Below are 27,485 nucleotides of genomic sequence, written 5' to 3' on the forward strand. Positions count from 1 at the left end.
CAAAGAGCGACAGACAGAGAGAGAGAGCAGGATAAATACAATACTGTATGTAATAGTAGTAAAGGAAATATTTAGTATGTAGTGTCGTCTAACTCACAATGACAAAGGAGATTATATCTTGTGGTGACTGTCAATACAGACACACATTCACAGATGTAAGTTAATATGATTCGGTTTTAGTCACATAAAAAGTTTTTGGATTGGAACACTTTGTATTTGATGTTCCACACTTATTCTTTTGCTGTAGTCAATGCCACATATCCAAAACCGATGGTTATTATCTTCTTCTTTTTTTCAAAGATAATTTTGTTGTTCTCCGACAAATGGTCAGGAAAAAAATATCTTCATCTGCAATCTTCAATCAAAATCAATAATATCCAACTAATGGGAGTCCTTGTGCAAATTTCAGAGACTAAACAAATATTTTCCCTCTAAGTTGGCCCAGAATGTGCATCCATTAAGTAAATAAGAGAGATTAAATATCCAGATGAAAATGTGCTGGGGAAAGAGGATAATTCAACTAAGAACGACATTATAAGTGGGTGAAAACATGACAACTTACAATTCTGAGCTGTGAAATGCCATTGCTATAAAAGCCGTCTGAGATTGCTGAAAGCTGTTACAATCACATATCACAATTTTTCTTTTTCCATGCAGCATAGGGAACTATAAAATGACTGTGTATGATGACAATTATATTAATCTTCAGAATCTTGTGTCAGCGTGCTCTGATAAAGCAAACAAATGTAGGCAGTCGAAAAGACTAAAAGCTGCAGTGAGGAGCGTCAGCATGACTGAGACCCAGTTGTGTCACTTAATAACAGTCCAGCGCTCTCTCTCTCTCGCTCTCTCTCCCTCTCTCTTTCTCACACATAGTTGGACTTTGTCATTCTACCTGTCCACCCAACCCCCTCCCTACTTATATTAGTGTCTTAATTTCTTGTTAACTCTGACCAGTTTTGACCCTTCTTGCCTACAACATGCAGGAGTGCTAAACTTTGATAATGACGTTGCATGTGTTCCATGGGGTCGTCCTTTACTCAATGCTAGTGCGAACAGAAAATGTTTCCATAAGAAAACAGAAATTATTTAATTACTCTGTTACTACTTTATTTTTTGTTTTCTGTATAGGTGTGTTTTCAGAGAACTAAACTGCTACCTTCTTATTTTACTTTCTGGGTTTACTTAAGGCTGCACACTGTTTACTACAGAGAAAAGTCAAATTGGGACAGATTTACCCTCATGAATCAAAGTTAGAGCTGACTGACCAATATATAGGGCTGATACTAGAAATGATTGACACTCATTGACATCAGCCTTTAGAAACCCTGAACCAGGTGAACTCCTGCTCAAAATAACGTAACATTTGAGGGCCCAGATGGGTTAGGCTGAGTGGGGCCTGGCGTTACCTACAGCTAGTCAGATCTCTTCTTCCTCCTGCTCCTCCTCCTCACTTCCTTTGACTAACAGATCTCCCTCGTGTTCTAAAAATACCAGGTGAACAGGGCCGTAGAGATGGTGATGAAACTTCCTCTCTGACACTGTCCCACTGCAATCCATCTCTCCACCGCCTGCCAGCCAGCATATGTTTGCAATTGGCTCCCCCCAACAACCCCCATTGCCTCTCAATCCACACTTTCCCTCACTAGTCCCTGTTGCCGATTCAGGTACCCACCACACACACACAGACACACACAGACACACACAGACACACACAGATACACACACACACCACACACACACACACACACACACACACACACACACACACACACACACACACACACACGCACACACACACACACACACACACACCCTTCCCCTCTCCACCTTCTCTCTTCCTCCCCCAGCTCCCATCCTAGTCTCTAGGTCTGGGCTTTCAAAACCGGTATGGTTATCAATCTTTGAGCAACCGCTGTCACGCCGGACCCCCCCCCCCACACACACACACACACATACACACACACAGACACACATTTATCCATTTCTTTCCTCCTATCCTTCTTTCATCTCCTCTCTCTGCCTTTTCTCTTTCTCTCTCCCTTGCTCCTCCATTTTCCGTCTCCGTCTCCTCTGTCCTCTGCCTCCTCTCTTACACTTGCCCAAATTTGTTCCACTTAATAAGCCCTCCCCAATGACCTTGTGCTAATTAAGCTGCACTGTGTTGGAAATATGATGGTTAATTAATGATGAGATAAATTCTGTCTGCAGGACTGTCAGAAAAATGATGACACAGTGTTTTACAGGTTTAAATAGAACAAACCTTGTGGCCGTCCTCCCTCTGAGTATGCATGCATAAAGTGTGTGTCTGCCTGTGTGTACAGTAGGCATGTATTGAAGTGTGCATGGAGGACTGCAATAAAATAACAAGGAAACAAGGGATGAAAGAATGATTGTTTGATGCCAGCAGGAATCGGAGTGTACAGTCGGAGTGTTTATGAGTGTAAACACAACTCTGCAGCTTTAAATGGGTTTGCATTAACAAGGAGTCACTTCACATGTGGTATTTGTGAATGTGTGATTGATGCAATAATGCTGTGTAGCACAATGTTTTATGGCTAAGCAGTGTGACTGAGTTTGTGTGGAAATAACACACAGAAACCATTGGCACACAGGCGCTGGACATCTCAGCACAAAAAAACTCTTGAAAGCTGCCTGGTGTTTTTCAGAAACTAACACACACCCATCGTCTTTTTAGTCTCAGAAAGTTCAGCCGTGATGAGAAAATGCCGCATCGATGATTAAAACATATTTAGAATTCCTGTTTTCCCCTCTGCCTTTTACATCTGTTTGTGAGAGCAGTAATGCAATTAAATACATCATGTAATAAAAATCTGAAGTGGCATTAGGGCAAGGAGAAAGAGAGAATCCAGCCCTAGCAAGACATAGAGATAAAACAAATGAAACGTCGTTGAAGTGATTTCCCAAAAGTGTTTCTTGGTAACTGTGGTTGAAATTATTCACACAACTTATGTTAGTACTGTGCTGGTTTTCAGATGATATTCCACTGCAGTGATGCAGCTTCTTCACCTTCACCTTCAACAGTGACTCATCTATAGAGCCCAATCACACCTGAGCTGGGGGTGGCCAGCCTTTTCCTCAGGGATATAACGTTTCAGTCGGGATCTTGTTCATCATATTTTTAAATTCTTAATTGTCATAATTTAGAGCTTCCTAAATATAAAGGAAAAGTAAAATTTTACTCTTTCATCTTTGGGAAATCCAAGATGAAAAAAACAGTTCTATTTGGCATTTAATTTCTTTTCTTTTTTTGCCATTTGTTTTCTATGGCTGTCCCAGTGGTGCTGTGTTTACTGAACAACAAATGGCTGAATGGGAGGTCATCATTTTAAGCATTGGGCCAATGCAGCACAAAACTGGATGTATGAGGTCAGAAACTGGAAACAGAAACTTGAAGGAGTTGAGGATTTGTTTCCATCTAATCCAGATGAACAGCTGACAGTAAGAATTTAGTTGAAAAATTTGTGAGAGATAAAGGCATCTGGTTGGGCTGCTTACTTCAATATCTGAAGCCACTTGTCATATCTAATACCACATGTTGTCAAAATTATCAATTTGGTTGCTTAGTAATGAAAAAGCGGGTCTGTTTCTATTTTAGCAGCTCGGTTGACAGATTGAGAGGTGTTTATCGTCTCGTTTTGGCTTGTCAGGGGGGTGGGGAGGGGCTTCGCAACTTCATCTCCTCATCTTTCTTTTTCACACACACACACACACAAACAATGCAACACACACACTGACAGCGGGGATCTGTTTCTGATAGACAGGTCCAAGCGGGAGACATTACACGTACACAGAAAACACTCTCTCCCATATGCAGACAAAAACGGTAAAAGAAATATCACTCATCCTTAAATCAAGCGGGAGAGCAGAGAGTGAGATGAGGGAGGGAAGGAGATCAAGTTTGACAGTAAAAAAAGATGCGAGCAAGAAACAGACGGAATGACTGAAAGCCATTTAACTCATTAAGAAAAGAGAGGATCTCAAGTTATATTTTAACTGGAAATTTACTGCAATTAGTGGAGACATTTTGCTTAGAACCTTAGAGGCCTATGAAGGGGTTACAGAGATCACCCTCCAGAAACCTCAAATTAATTGCCTGCTGTATCTGATTCCTCAAAATGGCAAACACTGGACAAGGAAACATATTTAATTCTTCCTGTCACGAATCTACATGAATTTACCATGTTCTTGAATGTTTGTTTAGATAAGGTACACATATGAGTCTGAATGCAAGTGTCAGCTTTGACCCTACCTTTCCTTACGCTGTCCAATTCCATGTTTCCCCAGCAGATGGGTGCTGAGGTGCTTCTTCATCACAAATGCCCATCTGAAAACACAAAGAACAAGATTATTCAGACAGTAACATCAATAAAATCTACAGCTGGAGTTTAACTTATGTTTTACAGGAGGATTTGACGAGCTCGTTCTAACTTAATTTCTTCTGTTTCTCTGAAAGCATCACCGCAGTAATATGTACCATATTTCCCAAAAAATATGACAGAACATGGGAGTAACAAAACACTAGATGACATGAAATGAGCAGAGGAATGAATTTGATTTTCTTTAAGATGACATTTTTAGTTTTTTCACCAATTCATACAAAGAGAAATAAAACAAACGTCTTTGTCTTATTATTACTCGAGTATATAAAAATTATTTATTTGTCCTCCTTCATCATTGCCTATGGCAGACCCCTTCAAACAGAAACCACTTTTCTCTTACACTCCTAGATTTTGAGGAAGCTCTGTGCGACATGAATTTTTAACATACCGAGTATATACAATGGAAAATCTTTTTATTTTTTTAAGTTAGGAGGACAGACAAGCCAAACAGACACAAATTCAAATGCAAACTCTGTGCCACAACAGGCCTCCAGAAATTGAGAATATTTGTTTTACAGGCACCTTTTCCACCAGACAGAAGAATAAGGATCTACCCAACAATTTCCACATGTTGTACATCAATGTGTCAAACAAGAATGCATCCACATGCAACAATTCAAATGCACATGTATCTCCACTGCAGGCAGTCTAAGGCAAACACAAAAATATCATGGCAGTATAACTCAACGGTGACCACAATGTCCTGACTTTGTTGAGGGCCCTGAGTTTAGCATGTCTTCCAAACAGCATATGAAAACATAATGAACGGATGACAGAACTAACTACTCTGACATCTAAGCCGCTTCACCAGTGTTTTCATCCCCTGGCCTTTTCATTTAGCACCCATCACTTCCCATTATGGTGCAATGACCACATCAGACAGCTGAGGATGGAGCTACATGAAAGAGGCAGAAGGAGCTAAACCGAGCGCCGTGTGGTCGGGACCGTCGCTGTGCTCGCTTAGGTTCCTCCTTCAGGTTGCTCCACCCATCACTCCTTTTATAGAGGTTTTCCTTTCCTTCAGAGTAAGTCATTATTCTATTTTTTTCAACAGCTCAAACTCAATTGGGGCTTTTTCAAGATATCCTTCCAACTTTCAGAGTCGGTCTTTCATAAAAGCATAGTTATTTCACCATTTATGTGGCTGCATGTCAACCGTCTGGACGTGCACACATGGTCGTGTCCTCCATCCCATTGTGGCCTCCAGAGTCCCGTCCGTCACTGAGGCCCCTGAGGCCGATGCCAACCAAGACTACCATATAAATATTCAAACATGTTATACAGTTTTGCAACGCTATCGCCACTCCACATTTTGTCATCCTCTCCAACTCAATCCATCCACCCGTCCAGAATGTTGCCTTAGAGTGAAACTGGAAGCGAGTGTACGACTAAATCTTGTACGCTCCAATCAGGGAGGATGGTGAGATCAAAATGCTGAGTTTTTCTGGCCTGCTAGAAGTGCCTCTGACTGATGGCATCATCTATAAATAAACAAACAGAATGATTAAAATATTTCAGAGAGTGGAGGGTTAAAAGAATTTACCAGTATATATTTTACAGAAATCACAGCCTTCGAACACTTCACGTTACTTGCTTAAGTCGCTGTGTTTAGACGAGGAGAGAAAAAAAAGCTTGCAAACATTTCTGTTAATTATGTATTACAGCTGTCCTTCATAAACCTAATTACAGAGTGCTGAAAGGCAACAGGGGTAATTTGCATATGCGCATGAAAGACAAGACATATGCAAAATATGATTTTAATTAGCATTCTTTGATAGCAAGGGGTACAAATCAAACTGGCATGTTGTGAGATTCTCATCTCGCCCATTTTTCACTGGATTATTCTCACAGTGGCATGAGTGCAAGATGGGTAATGCCCTGTGGAAACACCTGGCACAGGCTGCACACACACACACACACACACACACTCACGCACACACACAAAGGGGTGTTAATATGCACAGAAATTCACAATAACAACATTCTCAGCCCCAAATAACCATGCACGGATGGAAAAATAGAAATATCATTATGCACACAAATGGTGGTGATAACACATTCACAATTAGCAGTTCACCATATGATTATCTAATGCAGCCAAACCACTGTTCCTGATAAGAAATAAAATGCACACGCACACGCACGCACGCACGCACACGCAAACACACACACACACACACACACACTATTAGTTTTCTCCAAATTCAGACAAATGAGGCTTTATTCACAGAAATGGGCATCGACAAGTAGCCTCTCTCTCATGAATAAACAGGCTCCAACACACAGATTTATCTCATATCTAAATGTTAAAGGGGCAAACCCATTTGTTTAAGGAGTGTGTAATAAGCCCCCTGTTTTTGGTGTGTGTACATCCTCTCCCTTACAGGTCAAGACCTCAGCTTGTCCTCCTGCTGCCTTGGGCTCAATCATCAGCCCGAAACATCAGCCATGATGGTTATTGTAACAAAAGGATACTTTAATCTGCCATTCATCCATATCAATCCCCCCCCCACCCCATGAATTGAACTAATAAGGCTGTGCCTCTGCCCTCCAGGGAGGCTCATAATATCCATTGCAGATATGAAAAAAAAAATAAAAAAGAAAGACAGAGGCTCTGGTGTTTCACGTTCGACTTTCCCTTCAGACTAATCGGCGCGCCACAGCTCGTTAGGTCCGTGACGTGCCGGAGCTTTACCGATAAGCAGGGGAGACACGGCTCAATTACCCACACTTACAATCTTTCTCTCTCTCTTCCCTCTCGCCGCCTGATGATGAAGAGATAACATGTCAATATTTGATACAAACAACTTCATTTGCCTAATGGTGTTCCTGGATAGGCCCATCTACAGGTCCGGAAGGGATGAGAGATCTAAGAAAAGGCCTGAAGCAACAGCCAGCTTAGACGTACCGTAGCCCAACACCCCTAAAATAATACGCACCCACTCCCGAAAGCTGTGCACACGGCATGCTGCGATAGAGCCGGGTCACACATGACATACTTTGCCAACTTTTGTAGTTACTTTCAGCTGGTGTGTCTAATTCTGACATCTCTGCATTAATATTGTAACAATGGATGGAATCAAGTGCAAGGAATAAAACAACTTGGAAAGATTAGTCATCAAGATATGTGAACATGTTGTAGACGACAACTGGATGGCCTGGAACTTACATTTCCACACCCAGTGGGCATTATGATTAATGTCTTGTGTATATAATATTCAGACATGAAACAGTTGAATTTCCGAATTTCAGAAATTCTATGGCTATGGCTGCTGCCATAACATGGATCCAACTTTGACAATGCTACGATGTCAATTATTTTGATAAAATCAAACATCCTTGTTGTAATTAAAACCATTAGGAGAGAGCTATCTGTTGCAAGACCCACTCATCCTTCACTGAGCATCACTACTGAGACCTGAGGAAGAAAACGGGCCTCCAATGAGGGGAAGATGGGAGCAGGGTGGTGGCGATGAGCTCTGAAGTTATGGGACCGTGCTCCAGCTCTTTTGGAGAAGCACAAACATGCTCAGACACTCTTCGGTGGTCCAGAGGGCCCCAGAGAAATGAGAGTGCAGCCTCATCCAGCCTCCTGTGCCAGTCCTAATGATGGCCTCCACCTGCTGCTTTAATGTCACAGCTGGATCGCCCTCCATCCCTCACTGACTCTGACTGCCATCAGCAGCAGGTAGCTCCTCTCTGCTCCCTCCTCTGCCATCTCCCCTCGCTTCAATCTCCCCTTTCTCCCACCACTCGTATCAATACGACCTTCTCTCATCCAGTTCTCTGCTCACACATCTTGTTCTTCTCTCTTTGCGAGCGTAAGTGGGTCCCTCCCCATTTCACTCTGTTGTTTTCCATTTCCTTTGTCTTTCTTTTCTGACATTCTCCAGCCTTCTTCTGCTGCAGGAAGTTACCAAAAAAACACCGAAACTTGTAAGAAATGGGGTCTTAATTTAGAAACACATGCAAGAAAGTTGCAACTGGTGTGGCATTCAGGTACACATTCTCATTTGTTGGTTTATTTTTTCTGCCAAGACATCGCAAATAATTCCACAGAAGAAAGGCTGCGCACACACACACACACACACACACACACACACACACACACACACACACACACACACACACACACACACACACACACACACTTAATATCTAAGACAGCACACCTCTGGACCATATTCACCACTGAAGAAGCTGATGTATTGTATAAGGAAGAACATTTCCCCCTGCCACAATTAATTTACTTTTTCTGAAAAAGCAGTGATTTTCCTCCTTGTTTACTCTTTTATAAACCTATCCTGAGGAAGCGGAAAACTGGGAGGTAAGTTGACACATTTAATCTGAGAAGCTTTGACAGGCAGGTGAACTGACAGAAGAACAGAAACCAACACTTGGCTGACAGCAACCCTGGAGTGCTGAGACAGCTGCCGACATGTCAGACAGACAGATAAACAGACAGGAACATGAAGTCAGGAGATAAGACATTTATTGACAGACAGAGCAACTGTTTCCCCAGGAAAAGAGACAGACAAGCAGACCCCAAGAATGAGGACTAAGGAAGGAAGGATTCTGCTGAGCCTACAGGCTTTAGTTTAATGGATGTTCTACAAGCAGGCCTTTTTGCAGTGGAGGGCTGAACCAAATGCGGTGTCAAATTTGCTGATGTGGAGATAGATGCTGATGGAAGGATGGAAAAAGAAAAGCCACGGGAGAGAAAGAGAGGAAATGAAGGAATATGAAAAATCATGATGGAGTATCTGGATAAGCTGGAGTGAATTGTGAAACAGGGAGAGAAGAGGGGCGGATGCAGTTTGCGCTGCTGTCGTTTTGTTTGACGGAAGCAAGAGGCGACTTTCCATCAATATTGCTTGGGCTTCTAAGAGATCCGCTTATGGAAACATCCCATAATGTAACAGATACCAGGGAGGAAAATAAATAAATAAATAAAACATCTGAATTGATTTTGTTTTCATGCCTGTGCCAGAGCGAAGCAAGCACTTGATCTATTCTAAGATGATCTTGATAAAAATAAAAGAGAGGCCAAGTGTTTCTCTGACAGCTGATCAACGTCAAGCCTCTCAATGAAACAGACACTTCTCACTTATGATGCCGTTGCTTGTGCGTGTGCGCCGCTGCATGTTTGCGTGTGTGTCCTCTAGTCTTAGAGGAGGTACATAAAAAGCTCACTTTGCCTCTCCAAAGGGGTTTTTGGATCATCTGCTGAGGCAGGTGATGGGGCTTGACGGATTGATTGAGGCGAGGTTCTCATCGACGGTGGCAGCGCCCCATAGAGCTCCCAGCTCCAGTGCACACTGTTCCATTAAAGGATCATTTAGAGGGAGAGCAAGTTCCACCTGCATTTATGCAGAGCACACCCTAATGTGAGATGAATCAGACATTTTCAAGCGACTGGAAAGGGAGGGAGGATGGGAAAAAAAAATTAGAATAATGAAAACTAAAAATTCAGCCCCTTCCCAACAGCGCATTTCCATCTTCAAGAGAACAGCGATTGATGAAGTAATCTATTATTGATATCATCATCGTTATGCGCCAATAGCAGTTTCGGTGTTGCAGAGCCCCCAGCTCTGAGCGTCACTGCACTGTTTGCAGATTATTCTACTCATCATCATTATATTTTCTAATTAACTGCTTTAATTTAGGATTTAGTGAGGGGAAAAACTTGAAAATGCTGAACAAGAAGGAATAATACTGTATTTGGTGTAAAGATGAAAGGAGAGGTGCATAAAGAACAAGGTGCAGACACTTATACAAGTGGCTACGGTACTTCACAATAGACTTGCAGGAGCTGCCATATTGTGTGGAATATATGATACACTTTATAGAAAGTGTATAGAAAGGAGAAAGCATTATCTGCTCTGAGGACAGGACGTATCCTGAGAAACATTTTGAATTAAACACATATAAAATATTAAAATACTGCTGTAGCATAGGGTAAGAAAGTCTCATTTTACACAACGAAACAAAATGAATCAAAAATGCTGGTTGTTAAAGACTGTTAGCTTTTCCTGCTAATGCATCTCTCTCCTTCCTTCCCTTCCTCTCTGCAGTGCAGTTAAAGATATGAAAAATATATGTGCTTTCTTTCCCCTTCTCCTTTCCACCGCTCCGTGTTAAATCATTAAAGAGAAGTCCTGCTCATTATCTCTCTAAACAAAACTTCTCTTAAACCAAATAAATCAACCATTGCACGGTGCCGCTAAAAGCCATGAAGGGATAAATTACAAAGTGCCTCACTGGCAGCGCTGGTATTTTAAAAAGCTTGCTGCACAATTTCTATGATGTGCAGTAATTTGTAATGCAGGTTTCCTTATGTTTATAAGGTCTCCTCAGGTGTGTGTGGTGTACGCTGGGAGAAGAGGTAAAGGATGGGGAGTGGGAATAAAAAAGAGTCTATCTGTCTTCTTCTGCTCTCAATATTATTAAGGTTGTTTTGGCATCAAATCTACCTTCAAGAAAAATTATTATACATCCCTGAATATAGTTTAATAAAGTTGATAATGCAATGATGGCAAAATATGACCAATGCCAGTAGGGTTTTGCTAATAGTTGGAAGCACATACTGGATGTTTTCACAAATGTGTGTTTGGATGTAAGGTCAGAACATTGGTTAATAAACTGTATAAAAGCATTGCTGATAGCTTTAATTTTGTGGTGACAAAAAGAATGTTAAATCATGATATCGTTTGTAGTGTTTGGCAGAAGAGTGGTTTTTATAGGTTAGGAGCTGTTCATTCTTAAAGCATCACAGGATCCGCAGCAAGTTATGGAAGAAGCTCCTGAAACCAAAAGGTGGTTGTTTCATGTCCAAATTTACATTGAATTACATTAAAATCACTGCCTCTGTAGCATAAAATCCCTCCTCGCTGGACTGAATTAAAGGCAGGAGGCAGTATCAAATATCTAATCAGTTATGCAGTCCATCAAACTCAAATATTTGTGACTTTGTGTCTTTTTTCAAGCTGACGACTGACATTGAAGGCAGCGTCACAACAGGAAGCCACACCAGAAGATCCAAAGTTAAAGAGTTTAATTGAGGAGAAAGACACAAGCCACCTGTCTCACCTCTGAACACCAACGCACATGCTCAGCTCCTTCAGAAACCAGGAGCTGTGATGAGGCCCCCGACCTCATTCTGGCCCCTGGTGGGCAGATTAAACCGTGGATAACAGGGCTTCACTTGGGTTCGTTTACAACGGCAAGCTCCCCCTCTACCTCCTGGGTATAAAAACCAACAGCATCCCTGATGCACCCCCTCCTACAATAAAAGGAGAAAAAAAAAGCCCAAACATGATTTATTCAGTCTGTTTACAGTACACTCTGCCTGTCCTTTGAGAACAAATTAAATGTATGAAAAAGTGAGTGAAGAAAGAGAGGGGAAAAGAATGAGCCAAGAAGAGAAATAGAACGAGTGATCAAAATAAATTATTTAATTCGGGAATTGAAAACAAATACACAAAAATATCGACACAAAGAGATCTTTAATTCGCAAAGGACGTCTATGGTAATATGCTTTGTTCCGGACACACTACTACACTGCATCCACAAAGATGCAGCAAAATAAAAACAAACACGTCAAAAACCCACAACTATCAGGCTATAAATTGAGGTCTAAAAAGTAGATTTCATAAATCAAAGAACACCATGTTACCGTGTTCTAACCTGAGTGACTGAAGGAATGAGAGGTGAAAAACTGGAGGGGGGAAAGGAAAGCAGACAGCCTCTTATATTCTGACCGTTGTTGTTTTGGTGAGTGGTCTCACACATTACAAAGAACCGAGGCAACATGACAAGTGAGAGTTGTATTTCTCTCACTATAGTTTCGCTAAAGCAGATAATCCATAAAACATAAGGCCTCTGTATTGACGTTTTCTCCTCAGCCAGCTGAGTGAAGGGCATAGCTGGGATGTCAGACCTGTCTGTTGGCCAGCTACCACTCTCATTATCCTCCCGCCTCCATGAAGGGCAGCTAAGGTCACACTCCAAAGGAGCAAAATAAACCACTATGGTACTAATCTAATATGCAGCGATCCCATCAAAGACTGACTTATTAGGCTCAAAGAACCGCAAATGTTGATGGAGAGGAAATATTGTGCAAAGTGAAAGCTCACATGCAGGGTAAGAAAACTTGAATGGCAAATTTGACAAGTAGCAATAAGTACTTTCTTAGTAACTTTCTGCGTAGTTCCTCAGTGAGGTGTCAGCTGTCTGAAACCAAAGAAAACAACAGACCTTCCAGAGATTGAGTGAAAGTACTTAGGAAGTAGCTTAAATTTATACAATGCACTGTTGAAGTGGTATTATAGATGCTGTTACCTCCTACTCAAAGCTAGCACACTTCTACTCCTCTCAGAAAGTGTACACACACACACACACACACACACACACACACACACACACACACACACACACACACACACACACACACACACACACACACACACACACACACACACACACACACAAAGGATGTCTTTGTTTGGCTATTGCTGCCGTTGTCTTGACACCCACCATCTGCCGCCCCGGCAACAGAGAAGAGTGAAGAGAAGAGTTTCTCTCTCTCTGTAAACTCGCCCCCCACCCACCCCTCAAATGCCGCCTCTACACACCCCTTTCCTCAACGAAAAACATTCTGCGAGACTTCACTCATGAGTCCTGGCCTCCCTCCATCCATGTTTTCTGACGATCCACAGGTTGAATCAAGCTTTAATGATGCCTTGTTTAAGTTTGGCTGAAATGTAAAAAATTGGAAACAATTTTAAAAAAAAGAGATTTAGAGCAAGAGCTATTCAAATGTTTCTCCTTTTTTAGACCCCTATTCACCCATTTAATAAAGCCTTACTGAAGTGTGTGAGAGTGGAGAAGGATGGGGGCAAATTGCACAGGCCCTCCTCAGATGTAAGATGTATCAGAGTGCAAGCACTCAAAATAAATGAATAAATAAATAAATAAGTAAATAAAGCATGGTATGCAGATGAGGGTGACAAAGCCTCCATCTTATCCTACTCTGCAATGCACTGGCCATTCATCACCTACACATGCAAAGCGCTGGCCCCGGCTCTTTGCATATTCGCATATTCTAATGAAGGCTTGCATGCAAATGAGAACGACCTTTTCCTTTTGGCTTTTCCTTTTTTCTTCTTTTTTTCTTTACAACTGTACATTAACAGGAGGGGAGTGGGGAGTAGTGGCTGTAATGGCTATTAGAACGACAGGCTGAGTACGTGACGTTGTGATCTAAACTCAGGGACGCAGTAATTAGGCTAATCTATTACCAGACGGCAGCTGTCAAAGATCTTTATGGCAAAGGACGGACTTGTCAGACACTTTCATTTATTAATCCTGGCTCTAGATTTTATAAACGGATGGTCAGAGAGACCCACAGAAAAATGTTTTTGCACATAGAAATGAGCTCAGATGTGGATCCATAGAAGGCACCTGTGTGACCCTTGCTTTGTCCCGGGACCTTTGAGGTACTACTTGATGTGTAGGCTAATATTAGCTAAGGGTAACCATCCTTGTGTCAAACCACGTAAAATATGTAAGCTTCTGACTGAATATCAAGTCTGTCCAAACGTTTGGATGCAATGCCATGAAAAAAAATCAACTGAACTAGTTGTCCTTGGGAAATTTTAAGAATTCTATTACATTCTAAAAAATACAACTGTGTATTTACTTTAACACATGCAACAAAGGATTTGTGACAATAATTGGCATACAAATACTAGAAACACGATAATCTGAGTTAAAAAACAAAACAAACCTATATCTAATAGCTGTCTGACTTTTGCTGAGCCAGGCTTCTGTCACCAGTTACCATCACAGACGTGGGGGGAGCAGCCATCAGCCTGTCCACCAGGCAGGGTCCTGTGCTGTCGGCGGGGAGGCAGGAGAAACTTGTGCCTCCTTACTGTGACTTTGAACTTTCTCAGATGAGGCATAAATATTGAAATATTGAAATTAAAGATGTGGTGGGCATAGAAGGGATGGAAGGGGGAGGGGTGGGGGGGGTAGGAAAGGAGGATAGACGGATTGGGGTGGGCGGGGGGACAGTAGGCCCACTGAGAGAAGAGACAAGGCCCTCACCTCTCTGCCAGGCTGCATTCTAGCAGGCCGACAGTTATGGATAGGAAACATTACTGCTGCTGGTAATTAAAGCAAAAACTAATACTGTCTCTTGGATGAGGGGGTTTCATAGTGAGCATCCATTTGTCACTGCTGCACAGTCGCCAAGGCCAAATTAAATCACAGACATATTTAGTCCTGCTGTGCACAGACTATCTATCTATCTATCTATCTATCTATCTATCTATCTATCTATCTATCTATCTATCTATCTATCTATCTATCTATCTATCTATCTATCTATCTATCCATCATATAGGTCAACTTCTATAAAAGACTTAAGTGAGTGAGTGAGTACAGTTTGGCAGTGAAAAGGCCACTGGCTGGAGGGTGGACAGAAACAAGGGGGTGGGCACCATGTCACCAGACGGAGGGGATCGGTGACACTGAGCGTGTCACAGAGTGACGGCTGCACTCTGCTAGGACCAGCAGCCCCTCCAGCGCTGTCAGAGGGACCGGCAGCTCCAAACACTGACACTAGCAGCCACACTGACAAGCCAAACATGACTCGTCTCCACTCTCGCCACAGACGAGGCCTGACGGCACAGAGACACCAAGAGAAGGATGGATGGGGGGATTGGAATAAATAAACTGAATCTGTGTCTCCTGAACTGGACATACAGGACACTGCGCTGTGCAGGCCGAGCAGGGGAATAAAGACTTGACAGTGAATGGGTTGGTTATTAAAAATGAAGGGAAACATGCAGACTGAAGACTACGATGCTGATTTTCTCTTAAGTTAAATGTTCTCTTGATTAAAGAAAACATTTAATCAGTGACTTGAAATGGAGAAAAGTCTTATATAGCACTGTGAAATAAGATGTAAATCTTTAGTGTTGTAGCATTTTGTTAATACTAATAATAAAAGCACAAATATGAAGGGTACAGTTGAAAAATGGATGTTGCAGAAGCCAAAACAAATGACTAAGGAAACTAATAAATTGCATGATGACGGTACAACACATAATTCCCTATTCTTAATGCAAAAACAACAAAAAAGACCCTGGAAGTCACACCTGACATTACATGAACTGCTCAAATTAAATCAGGTTCAGTTAGAACAATACTCTCCTAATCTCACTATGACTTCAAATCCTCATGAGCTCATGAGGATTTTCAATAAGAGTGTAGATGTTGGGAGGAAAAATATTTTTAGACTGTCTGGATATAGCAAGAGGGGGAAGGTGGAAGAAAGAAGGATGACAATGATGAGATGTAGATGGAAATATGGTGATTTGAGGGGAAAAATATACATGGAGGGGGAGGGGGTAATGCCAAAAGGGGAGAGGGCAGAACACAAAAAGGGAAGAGAAACAGGGAGGAGATACAGACAGAGGGAACGCAGCAGCGAGACTGATCGCTGTTGATCTTCACGATAAGCGCTCCCGACAACTTGTGACCAAAGTGGCGCTTCGACACTAATCGACCATGAAGGCTGACCTGCAGCGAGGCAGCGAAGTTCAGATCGCATAGAGCCAACGCTGCAGCTCAGATGAGATGGACACGGACAGGAGACATCCAGGCATCAAAACTCCCTGAGAAATTGCGACATGGCTGCAGTGCACTGCGAGAAGAACATGAGAGGAGGGGGGAGGAAGGAAGCAGTGATACTCGGTGCTCTTGGCAGTCGAGGCAGACTTATCTGGCTAAGATGAAAAGAGAAGGACAGAGGCATAGGCGAGTGGAGTGAGGGAGTCATGGGCAAGTGTCTGGGGGAGGGCGGGAGGACGGGAAAATATGAGCAGAGTTAAAAGACATAGAGAGATCAATTTTATTGACAATTATTTGTGAGCTGGTCTGAGCTGAATTGGAGGCTAACCTTGAACCGTGTGTGTTCAACCGCTGCAGGACGTAATGTGTGTGCAAACTATAACAACAGGCCTGAATACTCTAGTAAGTGAAGAGCAAATGGGTTAAGGGTTGAAGAAACAGTCACCCCTGTGAATGCACACAGAACTGAACTTGGAGATGCTTGTTTCTTTATATGATAGCACAGTGAACACACCTAGTTTTTGGATTATCGGCCTGACCAAGACGCTATTTGATGCCACTGGTGTGAGATCTGGGAATCTGGCAATGATATGTCAGAAACACGAGAGCCTTCCATGAACCATACAAAGAACCATTTAAACAACTTCAACTGTTGCGCTTAAAAATATTAGTAGAGAATCAGATCTTATTTCCAATTAATAACATGAAAATATCTCTGATCGAGATTCAATAAAAGAGAAATCAAAAGCTAGGTTTAATGAAAAATTGGCATAATGTAAAAGAAAATGTCATTCCACTCCATCTCTTTGTCATGCCTTTAAACAAGAGAGAGCTATAGACATATTATACATTCTCAGATAAATATTTTCACTTTCACTCAGAGTGAGCTGTCCTCCGTTGCCAAGGCGCTGCCGTGACAGTAATGGAGAGGAAACGTGAAGCTATATTTTAATAAGTAAGGAGCACACTGTTTATTCAGTCATTAATGAGTACTGGCTCCTACTTAAGTGCCACATGCAAAAAGTGCGTCCATTGTGGGAAAAAAATAGGATTTAATCATATCTGGTACCATAAATCATCAGTGGCTGTGTCCCTTTAGGACAATTTACAGCAAGTCAACATAATCTGGGTGGAAAGTGGGGGTGGCTGGGAATACGTGCGCAATACAGAGTGTATCCATGTATGCGTGTCAATAATTCAGCAAGCAATAGATGTGTCTTCATGTTTCCAATGAGGACAGCATAGTTCAGCTAAAAATTTTCATAAGAAATTTGACAATTTTGTAGTGAACAAAAATCAAATTATGGATCCTAAAACTCTGATAATGTACCGCTAATAGGTTTAAAGTTTTAAGTTCAAATCAAGCATGTGGACCAAAATGAGGTTGTCAGTCTGATTTATTTTATCTCTCTCCCACGCACACGTACACACACACGTACACACACACACACACACACGTACACACACACACACACACACACACACACACACACACACACACACACGTGCGCGCACATACACACACACACATGCTCACAGATATTCTAGAAATATTCTCTTATTGATCTGTTGTGGGAAGATGCTATCTTTTTACATGAGGAGCAGACCACTGGAGCCAGTACACACATATACAGTATACACACACGCAGGACACACACACACACACACACACACACACACACACACACACACACACACACACACACACACACACACACACACACACACACACACACACACACACACACACACACACAGGAACACATATACAAAATCATGTGTAAACACACTTAAACAGTATTACAAAATAGAGACTTTATGCCATCATCTGCAAAAAATCTAAACATACATATTCACAAACAAAACCTGCAAACCACATTCAGTCAACACACATGGCACCAGTACCATCAGAAATAAAACTTAGCAAGTACTAAAACACATATCCTACATAGTTATAAAACTTATTTCACTTTTTTATTGATGAAGTTAATTGCTTGTAAAAAATACACAATCTGCATAAACATTTCGTGTTCTGTCCAATGTTTGGTAGAAGTGTAAAAAAAACACACATACACCACAAGTTGCTCTTTCCTCACTAAACATGTAGGTTTCTTGAATTCTTCACCAAAACAAATTATTTGTATTTATTCTGCAATGGTGAAAAAATAAATTAGTTATTTCAGAAAGGGACTGGTAGAGGTCTTTTTTTTTTAAGCAACACACCAAAGAGAGAGTCTGGGAGAAATGCAGCTCAGTGCATGCTATTAGTTCTGACTGCTCAAGTTTCCCATTCCTGTACTTACAGTATACCGCAAATAGGACCATCACTTTTCATTACCTGCTGTTTCCAGCAGAGCTTCACTCTATCATTGCCACAGCATGCTAATGTAAAGCAGGCTACTGTCATGTAAATTAAACTGTTTGTTTTGTTTGCCTTCCCTCCTTCGGCTGATTGTCAGTCCGACTTGCCAGGAGCAGCAGGTGTGTTTGTTTGTTTGTGTAGGAGTGCACCAGTGTGCCGGGTGTGCTGTGTGTGCTGGGCTGCTGATACACACACAGACTCTTGGTGCACAGCAACAAGTGAGCTCATGAATACGTGTGTGTGTGTGTGTGTGTGTGTGTGTGTGTGTGCGTGTGTGTGTGTGTGTGTGTGTGTGTGTGTGTTTTGGAATTGGAAACACAGAAATGACACACCACACACAAACCTCCCAGTCAACCAGATGTGCTCCTGACCCTGAGCTCAGCCACTGAAATGCAAAGTTGGTTGCCTACTTGGTGCTCTTCCCCCCGGCACAGGTACAACCAACTGTCACAAACAATGGGGGAATATGCATACCGTGGGCTGGGGTTTGCTACAACATGCTCTTAATGTAAATCATATTTCACAGGTTTCCAAGAGACAAGCCAGTCAGCCACCAAGTCAGCCACCCAGCCAGCTTGCGCAGCTCTGTGCTGTGTCGGGGAAGATACTGCCACTGAGTAATTGACAGTGCGTGTAAAATAAATAAATAAATAAGTGACCCTGTACACAGCATTGCCTTAAAATATGGAAACCTGTCCTGTGTTCATTTGTAAGCACAATGAAATATCAAATGACAGTAGAGAACAATGAGAAGCCTTGGTGATTCCTCATTATGAGACAGATGACAATGACTCCATCTCTAATTAGACAGAAGGGTGTTTGAGCATCGACTGACAGGTGTTAACTACATAAACAAGTCCTCTACATCTCGTGTCGTAGGAAGCTTCGGTTTTCCTTGCAAAACAAGAGCAGGACCGAAGCTTTGAAACTGTGATTCACTGCAAAGGCGGCATGTTAGCGGGAGAGTTTGGCTCATCTTCGGTGTACACGAATTAAACTAAGCAGGAACTTCTAATTTGCTCAGTTTGAGCAAATTAAATGCAATGAAGCTGCCAAGAGCAGAAAGCAAGTTGTTTCCTGATTTTTTTTATAACAGTATACATCCTGAAAAAAACTTTGACCAATTAGTCAATCTGTCCCCATGCATCTGTTCTTTGGGCCGAACTTGTTGTTCCTTCGAAGAATGTCAATGTGAGCATGTTCTGGGTCACATCGAAGCTACTAAAGGTCACTAAACAACTTACGTTCACTAAAGAAACTGATATAAGACGTGGGAAGACACATACTGTACGTCTGTTGGGACTGAATGGGAGTTTTAGAATAACAATGTACCACAATGACTGTAAAATTTGTTGTATTTATTGTATGTATTGGTTGAAAACTTAATGGAATGAGAGAGGTGTTTCATTGATTCTGGGGAAGAGAACTACACAAGACAAACGGCTTCTACCCGTCTGCCCTTTTTTTTTGGATGTTGTTGATGTCGCACATGAGGTGAAGGTGGTGAAGTCTGTTATGACATGTCTGGGGAAAAAAAATAATTAAATACATAATGTAACTTTAATTCAGCAGTTCCTATCACTCCACATGGTTACTGGAAATTACATGGTTACTGGACAAATTTTTATCCACTCCTCAGTTACTAAATGGACATTATATATGAACAAATGAAAACATAAGCGAAATAGTTTAATACATTAATTCACATTTAATTATGATGTGTAATGTCATGATTCATAATTCAGAATAAGGTGCTTTTAACGACATTCCCCTTTAATGTCAAATGTTTTAAGTCAAACATCTATTTATGACAGTGAGGGGTCATCAATCATAACTTTCTCACTGCCATCAAGCAACCCCAAAAATAGCTACTAAATGTAATCCTTAGTTCCTGCAACTAAACCGCTAACTTAACAGTGATGCCTCAACAAAGTACTTGTTCACTGTGATGACAAATCCAATGTCAATGGAAATTAAGGTTAAAAAGAACTGAAACGCAAAACAGAAAATAAAAAATGCAAAACAGAAATACATCTGAAGAAAAAAAAATGAAGATGTCAGATTTCTTCGTTCAAGTGCATTAGATGGTAAAAAGGTGACTGCAAAGCTGGCTTTCCATTTCCACTTCCAGGTATGTCTAAACAGCTACTGAAGAGGTTCAAGCACATGGAACAGGAATGCCTTTTCAAACAGTTTTGTGATAGTGGCAGAAAACAATCAAGAGACAAAACTTTAGAAACAGAATCCATGGAAAAGTCTTCCATTTCTTCTTCAAGGAGCAGTAAGTCATGGTCGCATAGTCACAGCCTCCCTCTGCCAGCTCTGGCCACCAATAACAGACTGAGTCTGTCACAGAGCATTATTCATCATACCTTATCCCAGTGTTTGGCTTTCTTACTCCCCAAAACAAAACAAAAGCATGCTATAGCAACGTCAACGAGATCCCGTGACAGATCTGAAGCAACACAAATGCGGCAGAACTCAAAGTAAATTAGCCCTGCGTGATGGGTTGACCACGTCCGTCACTGTGAATCGCTCAGCGCTCCTCTAAAGCAAAGCAGATGCCATCGGAGCGGGCTTGTGGAAGGACACTTCATACCATAACGATAAAAACAACACACAGCTTTTTATATGAACAAAAAACTATGTATTTTCCTGAAGCCATCCAAATTGGTGACTCGTGGATGACATACTCAGCAGCTGTCAGCCTGAAATGACCTTCCCACATTTAATTTGTATAATGCAGCCAGAACTCTGATTATCATCTCTACTGATTTGTTTCTTTTTTAAATACATGTGTGTACTCTAAACTTTTAGGACACAAACACCGTGTTTCTATTCCAGTAAAATGCATCATTGAAGAAAAATGTATCCCTCGTCTGAATGACATGAACAGATCAATTATGAGTGTGTAGTAGAGATTTGTATCAATGCTTGCCATTAACTAATGACAACAGTCATCTGTATTTACTAGTGTGTTTGTGCAACTCACATTTCAAGTGTATGAAACAGAAATGCATGGAGTAAATTCTTGAAAAAAATATTTATGAAGATTACGTTTCAATGATAGAAATGTCCGAATAATTTTTAAAAAAGACAAGAAAACAACCTTCAGGGCTGCAGTCGCGTTGAAATTTCTAGAAGACAACAGGGAGAACTTAAAAAACAAAAATAAGTACCACAATCATGTTGGTAGGAGTTAATTTCAGAATCGGATTATTTGAAAAGGTATCAGAACTATCACTACCCCTAAACTTTTCTATAGAGAAATATTTGAGTATGTGGCTCTCGCAAATCCCCAATCATGCAGGATAAAAACACACTCCAAACAAAAAACAACAAAAAACAGTCCTGTCAAAATGTTGTGTCTAATAATGACATCACTTCTGCAGCAGGCCTGTTAGAAAAGTGTTTTTAAAAAAAGATGTGGTTTCCCACATAGCACAGGGTGTGTGTGTGTATGAGTGCGTGCGTTTGTATATGTGTGCATGTGCATGCTGCCGGTGTTGTAGCCTAGTAACGTTCTGGGCGCTCCTGGTTCCTGCTGGTGTAAACCAGTCTGTCTGGGGTCTGCTGGGGGTTTCCACTGACACTCAGCTCCTTCTGTATTTCTCTCTCAGTTAAGTTAAAGCTTTGTCGGGTCTCCCTCCCTTTAGACCAGCCTAAATGGCCAAAGAAGGTGGAGGATCAGCCAAAACAACCCTCGTTGGAGGGTAACTGCTTAAATTAAAAAGACACGGAGGAACTCTGGGGGTTGGCCCTCGTGCATCATCTGATACAAACAGGCAAATGACTATGCAAAAACATTGGTGTCAGTATCAAAAAACAAATACATGTTTATTAGTTTGCAAAGCATGGGAAGTTAACAGATGGTATGTTTTGATAAAGCAGGATGTATGTGATGATAATGCAGTTTGTGCTGATGAATACGTCGGTCAACAATGTCCACCTCCTGCTGCCCTGTTGGTAGGTGGAAAACAAAGTAGTGTGAGCGAGGGTGCAATCCTTCTCCTCCACGCACACACACTGACAGTCACAGCAACCAGCACTCTGAAACTACTCACACACACTGCAAGACTCTTTGCCCTCATCTTCCTCCCTCCTCCATCTCTCTTATTCTAATCTCAAGCTAATCTTTTCTCATTCTTACCTCCCCAAACCGACTCATATTTCACCGCCCGTATCTTTACATTTTCTATTATCCGCCACTGAAAAATGTGACCAATAGAGCCAGTGTTTTGAAATAAAATATGAATCATCTTAGATAAAGATATGGTGTGGTTATTATTTTTTTATTTTGTGTTTTTATTCTTTAATTCCCAGTTATCCATCGCTGGCCTGTTCTCCACGTTTACCCTCCTGCTCCTTTTGTGTGAAATAAGTTATTCTTCCCTGAAAGTCGCTGACATTTCTGTCAGCGGTGCAACTAAATTTTCTACTTTTCTGTTGCTAAAATAAGGTTTCTTATTAGAAAAAAAAAAATGAAACAAGGTCTGCTGACCAGCTCATGGTGTCTGATCAGATTGGGACACCCAGAATGTAATATAGCACATACACACACACACACCACATACACACACAAATACACACACACTCATTGTATCTACAACTCTGCCAGTTATATATAATAGAGAGAGAAATAGGAAATATGAAGCCTTCAGCTACAGCGCAGTAGCGTTACATATGAGGGGAGATCCCATCGGAACAGCGCTGTATTTAGTATTTCTCGTGAGTAATCTCTTGTCATTTTATCACAAGAAATGAAATAATGGGGCAATCCTCTAATGAAAAATGAGGCCATTGCTGTGGTTCAGGAGAGACCGAGAGACAAAGAGGAGAGAAAAAGGTTCTGAATCTAAGGCTTTCAAGGGTAGCAAATGCCTCTGTGAGGCACGGAAAATCTTCTAGGTACAAACACTAATTAGGCTGGAAGTAACAAAAAGTCTACGAGTAAAATTTTGCTCACTTGGACTGAACTTGGAATCATTAATAAAAAAAACACAATAATGAGTTTGATTTGGAATTTTTAAAAAGATCCTCATTGCTGTCATTGAATAATTAAATCTGGAATTGTTTGGTTTTTTTTTGCAAAATAGCAAAAATACAGACACAAAATGCACGATTCAATTCAGAGCGGCAAAAGAAATATTCACATCTGTTACTTCAATAACAGTAGATAAAATGTGAAATTATATCAAATTTTCTCCGGAAAGCATCAGTCAATGAGATGCAAATTTATTATACCTGTAATCATATTATCAGATTAGAATTTAGAGATGCATTAAAATGTAAGGATCATCTTAATCATTTCAAAGTGAAGATCATTTGAAGTATTTTAATCCGAACTCTATTTGACGGACTAATGTCCTTGTACTAAATACAGTTTAGTACAAAAGTACAACTATGATTAGCACAAAATGTCATGTTACCAAATGAAACACAGTGGAGTCAAAGTTAGAAGGAACACAAGTTTAAATACTTTAAGTGCAGTAAAGTAAAATTTATTGTGATACATATTTGCAGTTGTGTGATGACCATCTGTTTTTTTTTAACCTTTGAAATAATTTACAACCACACCACTTTGTGTTTTCCATAAACTCTCAGTGATTCAGAGAAACTATTTTTCTACATAAAAGGGTTGTCATTTATTAACGCCAGCCTCTTCTGTTTCCTGGAGACGGATCACATCAATAAGTTGCCGCATCAGCAGCGATCAAATACTGTTGTAATAAAGAGACGCGTCGCTGTATCCAGATGGACGGAAGGCGCTTGGCAAAATCAGAAACTTCGACAGACAAACAATATGAAAACAAAGACAAACAACGTCTGTGAAAGGCTGACATATGAATAAATGCATAAATTGATAAATAAAGTCTAAATGGAACTTTAAATTCCTACACAAACATTTGAATACTGAACATGTGTGCACCTTTTAAAGGCAGTCATTTACAGGCTTTGTCTAGATTAAGATATTTATCCCTTGCAGATAGAGATAGAAGGAAGCCGTTTCCTCTCATGCAGGCACACACCGAGTCTGTTACACTCTTTCATCTTCTTCAGCCGTGTGTGTGTATGTGTAACCGTGTATGTGTCCACGCGCATCTGTATGCGTGCAGCTGCTGTTAAAAGAGTGTGTGACAGACAGTCTCTCCTTCCATGCATCTGTGTTTAATTAAAGGCAGAGTTTCAGCATCCCAAGCCACCGCCACAGCCTGCCATGCGCACACTCACACACAAACACACACACATACACACCGATTCACAGCGCCTGAGCAAGGAAAAGAGGGAGGCCCTAATGTGCATAATTAACTTAACCCCCATCACTTGACTTTAAAAAGGCTGTTTGGAGGACTGAACATGGCAAATCGAGGCTGGGAGAGCAGTCCTTTTTGTCTAAAATATTCATTACTGCATTTGAAGGCATTTTTGAGAATCCTCTGATTTTTGTTTTCTCGTTTGGCAGAACAGACTGTTGCTAAGCACCTCTGAGGGGACAGAGGAGACCAGCGTGGAACGGGAAGAGTCTTCATTTCAAAAAAACACATACAGGTCATTAAAACAAACAAACACAAACACACAGACACACACCGCATAGAACGAGCTCAAGTATATTTGGACTTTGTGAAAGTATTCTAAACTCGCACGTGAAACACAGACTCAACTGGCCAAGAAAGACTGTCCTGACTCCTCCCGAAGAGGAGCTTAGCGGAGAAAGGAAGATGGGCACAGGAGTGACCAGCCAACAAAATCTCTCGCCTGCTGGCCCGGTCCTTTTCTTCCTCCACCTTCTATTTCGACTGTGCCAGTGCTGACTGCTACCAGCCACACACTTCACCTCCCATCAGGGTCAGAGCACCGACGAAAAGGTCAGCTTGCCGACAGCTGATTGGCCAGGACGGCTCAGTTCAGCGGCTGGTAGCCAATGGGCATCCTGACACACCTGATGTGACACACACCGCTCCGAGCGTCTTCTCTGCACGCGGACAGGATGGGCAGAGCGGAAACAACAAACATGCAGTTCGGCTAACAAAGGGAAATGAGAACAGACTGTCCAGTCCTGCAGCCATGTTTGAACCAAATAAATGAATAGTTCTTTAATTGGCTTTTTATTCCTCAAAGCTGGACAAAAATAGAGATCCTAAAAAAACTAGTTGAAATCAACATCAATAATAAAGTAAAACCCCTGAGAGGACTGAATTAGACCTGCTGGACCAGCTCCTGAGGTGACCTCAAGAGCTGGTTTGGTGATGAAATACTAAAGCGATTATGGATGTCGCTTTGCACTATATATATACTGTAAATACTGAAATGATATTGTCCATATATGATGGGGAAAATTATATGCATCTCATAAGCAGCAGTATGGTGAGCAGACCACAGTGAAAAAACACATGATAGCTTGAAAAGCGCGACAAGTCAGTTCAGGAAATTAGAATGGATATATTCATATTTCTGTGTTTTAAGCAGTGGGAAATACATATTCATAATGAGCTGGTTGCTAATTATCCAGTAATAAGAGTGCGAGATTGTGCATGTGGGTACATGTGTGTGTATGTGGTTATTTAATGGGTAATTAGATGAGATAAGAAACTAATAAGCACTGCACCTCAAACACTGGCTCCTGTTACAGAGAGTCTACAAATCTATCTGGGAAAAAAATCATGTGGATGGAAAAAACAAGATGCCGGAGTAAGTCAAAACCACACACACACACACACTGGGCAGGGCTATAAAAAGTGTAAAGGGCCAAACTGTCTGTGTGTGTACAACTATGTGTGTGTGTGTGTGTGTGTGTGTGTGTGTGTGTGTGTGTGTGTGTGTGTGTGTGTGCGTGCCCGGCAGGGGAGCTGTTCATGTGGCTCACACTGGAACAGATCAAAGTAGACGCATCATTTTTGGGCATGTACGCACCAGCAAGACCCCCTTCCCCACAGCCCTCTACGTCTACTGCCGCGCCACAACAGAACACAATAAGAACCAGCAGATCAGTCATCAGCAGCTGATGTAGACGGACGAGAGCAGGAAATGGATTTGGAAACCTGTGGCACTCTGTCACATTTTCTTGCACTATGTTTCTTACTAACAAGATGCATTACCGTTTTGTTTGACCGCATCCTTTGCAGTCTTTTCTTCCTTTCTCCTTCTTTAACCAGTGGTTGAGTTGTGCAGGAGATGTGGGTGTATTAACTGCTGATGTGCCCTTGAGCACAACTGCGATACAGCTGAAGTTAATGCCTGGCTAAGTGAGTGCTGTGGTTCTACTGAGCGGCACTGGGTGGGCAGGTGTGTGTGTGTGAGTGTGTGTCTGTGTGTGTGTGAGTGGACTGTCAGTCATTTTGTGAATGCTGGACTTTATTTTCCATAATTCAGCTCAGAGTAAAATTCTGCTGTGTTTGTGTAAACATTTAGGACCAACAGTTGTTATCAGACGACTGCCTGCACACAGTTGGAACGTCTTTGATAATAACTTACTGTTCAAATGTATTTCCTAAGCAAACATGTCAAAACAATCGATAAGTTCAGCTTGTTTTTGCTCAAATGTGAAGTCATCCTGCTTTCCTCTGATTTGAACATCTTCAGCTAACATTCAGACAAAATAAGAATTTTGTTGACCTTTATTTTTGACTATGGAAAACTGGAGTCGTTTTATAATTATTTATATGCTAGAGTCCAAAAAACTAATAGATGAATTGAGGAATTACTAGATCAATTTTTCACTTTTCTCTGACAAAAATCATTAGCTGCAGTCCAATGTTAGATATGCTCAGTTAACAAAACTATAATCCGACTGAAGCTTCACTTTCATCTTTCACTGGCTAAAAAAATCTTTAAAATATGCTAGAAGCAAGAATATATCATTATTTTGTGGAATCCTATTTTTTTAAACCCACCATAGTCTCTCACACAAACACACACAGACACACACACACAGACACACACACACACACACACACACACATACCGCTCTGCCACTGTAAGGCAGTGCTAATATTTGCCCAGTTCACTTCTAATACACATCAGCATCAGGAGTGTGTTTTCACAGTGCTGTCGCAAGCCAGAGAAAATATTTGCTTCCCTCA

The 27,485-nt window shown here is 41.3% G+C and overlaps 1 protein-coding gene across 1 annotated transcript in view; it reads right to left on the reverse strand.

The window, feature by feature from the left end:
• znf407 (zinc finger protein 407) overlaps positions 1 to 27,485 on the reverse strand; it is a 141,572-nt gene that overhangs the window by 75,548 nt on the left and 38,539 nt on the right. The window contains exon 5 of the mRNA XM_068324074.1: positions 4,274 to 4,348. Within this exon, the coding sequence (XP_068180175.1) occupies positions 4,274 to 4,348 (75 nt within the window). The remainder of the gene's footprint in view (positions 1 to 4,273; positions 4,349 to 27,485) is intronic.

The sequence above is a fragment of the Antennarius striatus genome, chromosome 9 (genome assembly GCF_040054535.1).
Source record: "Antennarius striatus isolate MH-2024 chromosome 9, ASM4005453v1, whole genome shotgun sequence".
Lineage (NCBI taxonomy): Eukaryota > Metazoa > Chordata > Actinopteri > Lophiiformes > Antennariidae > Antennarius > Antennarius striatus.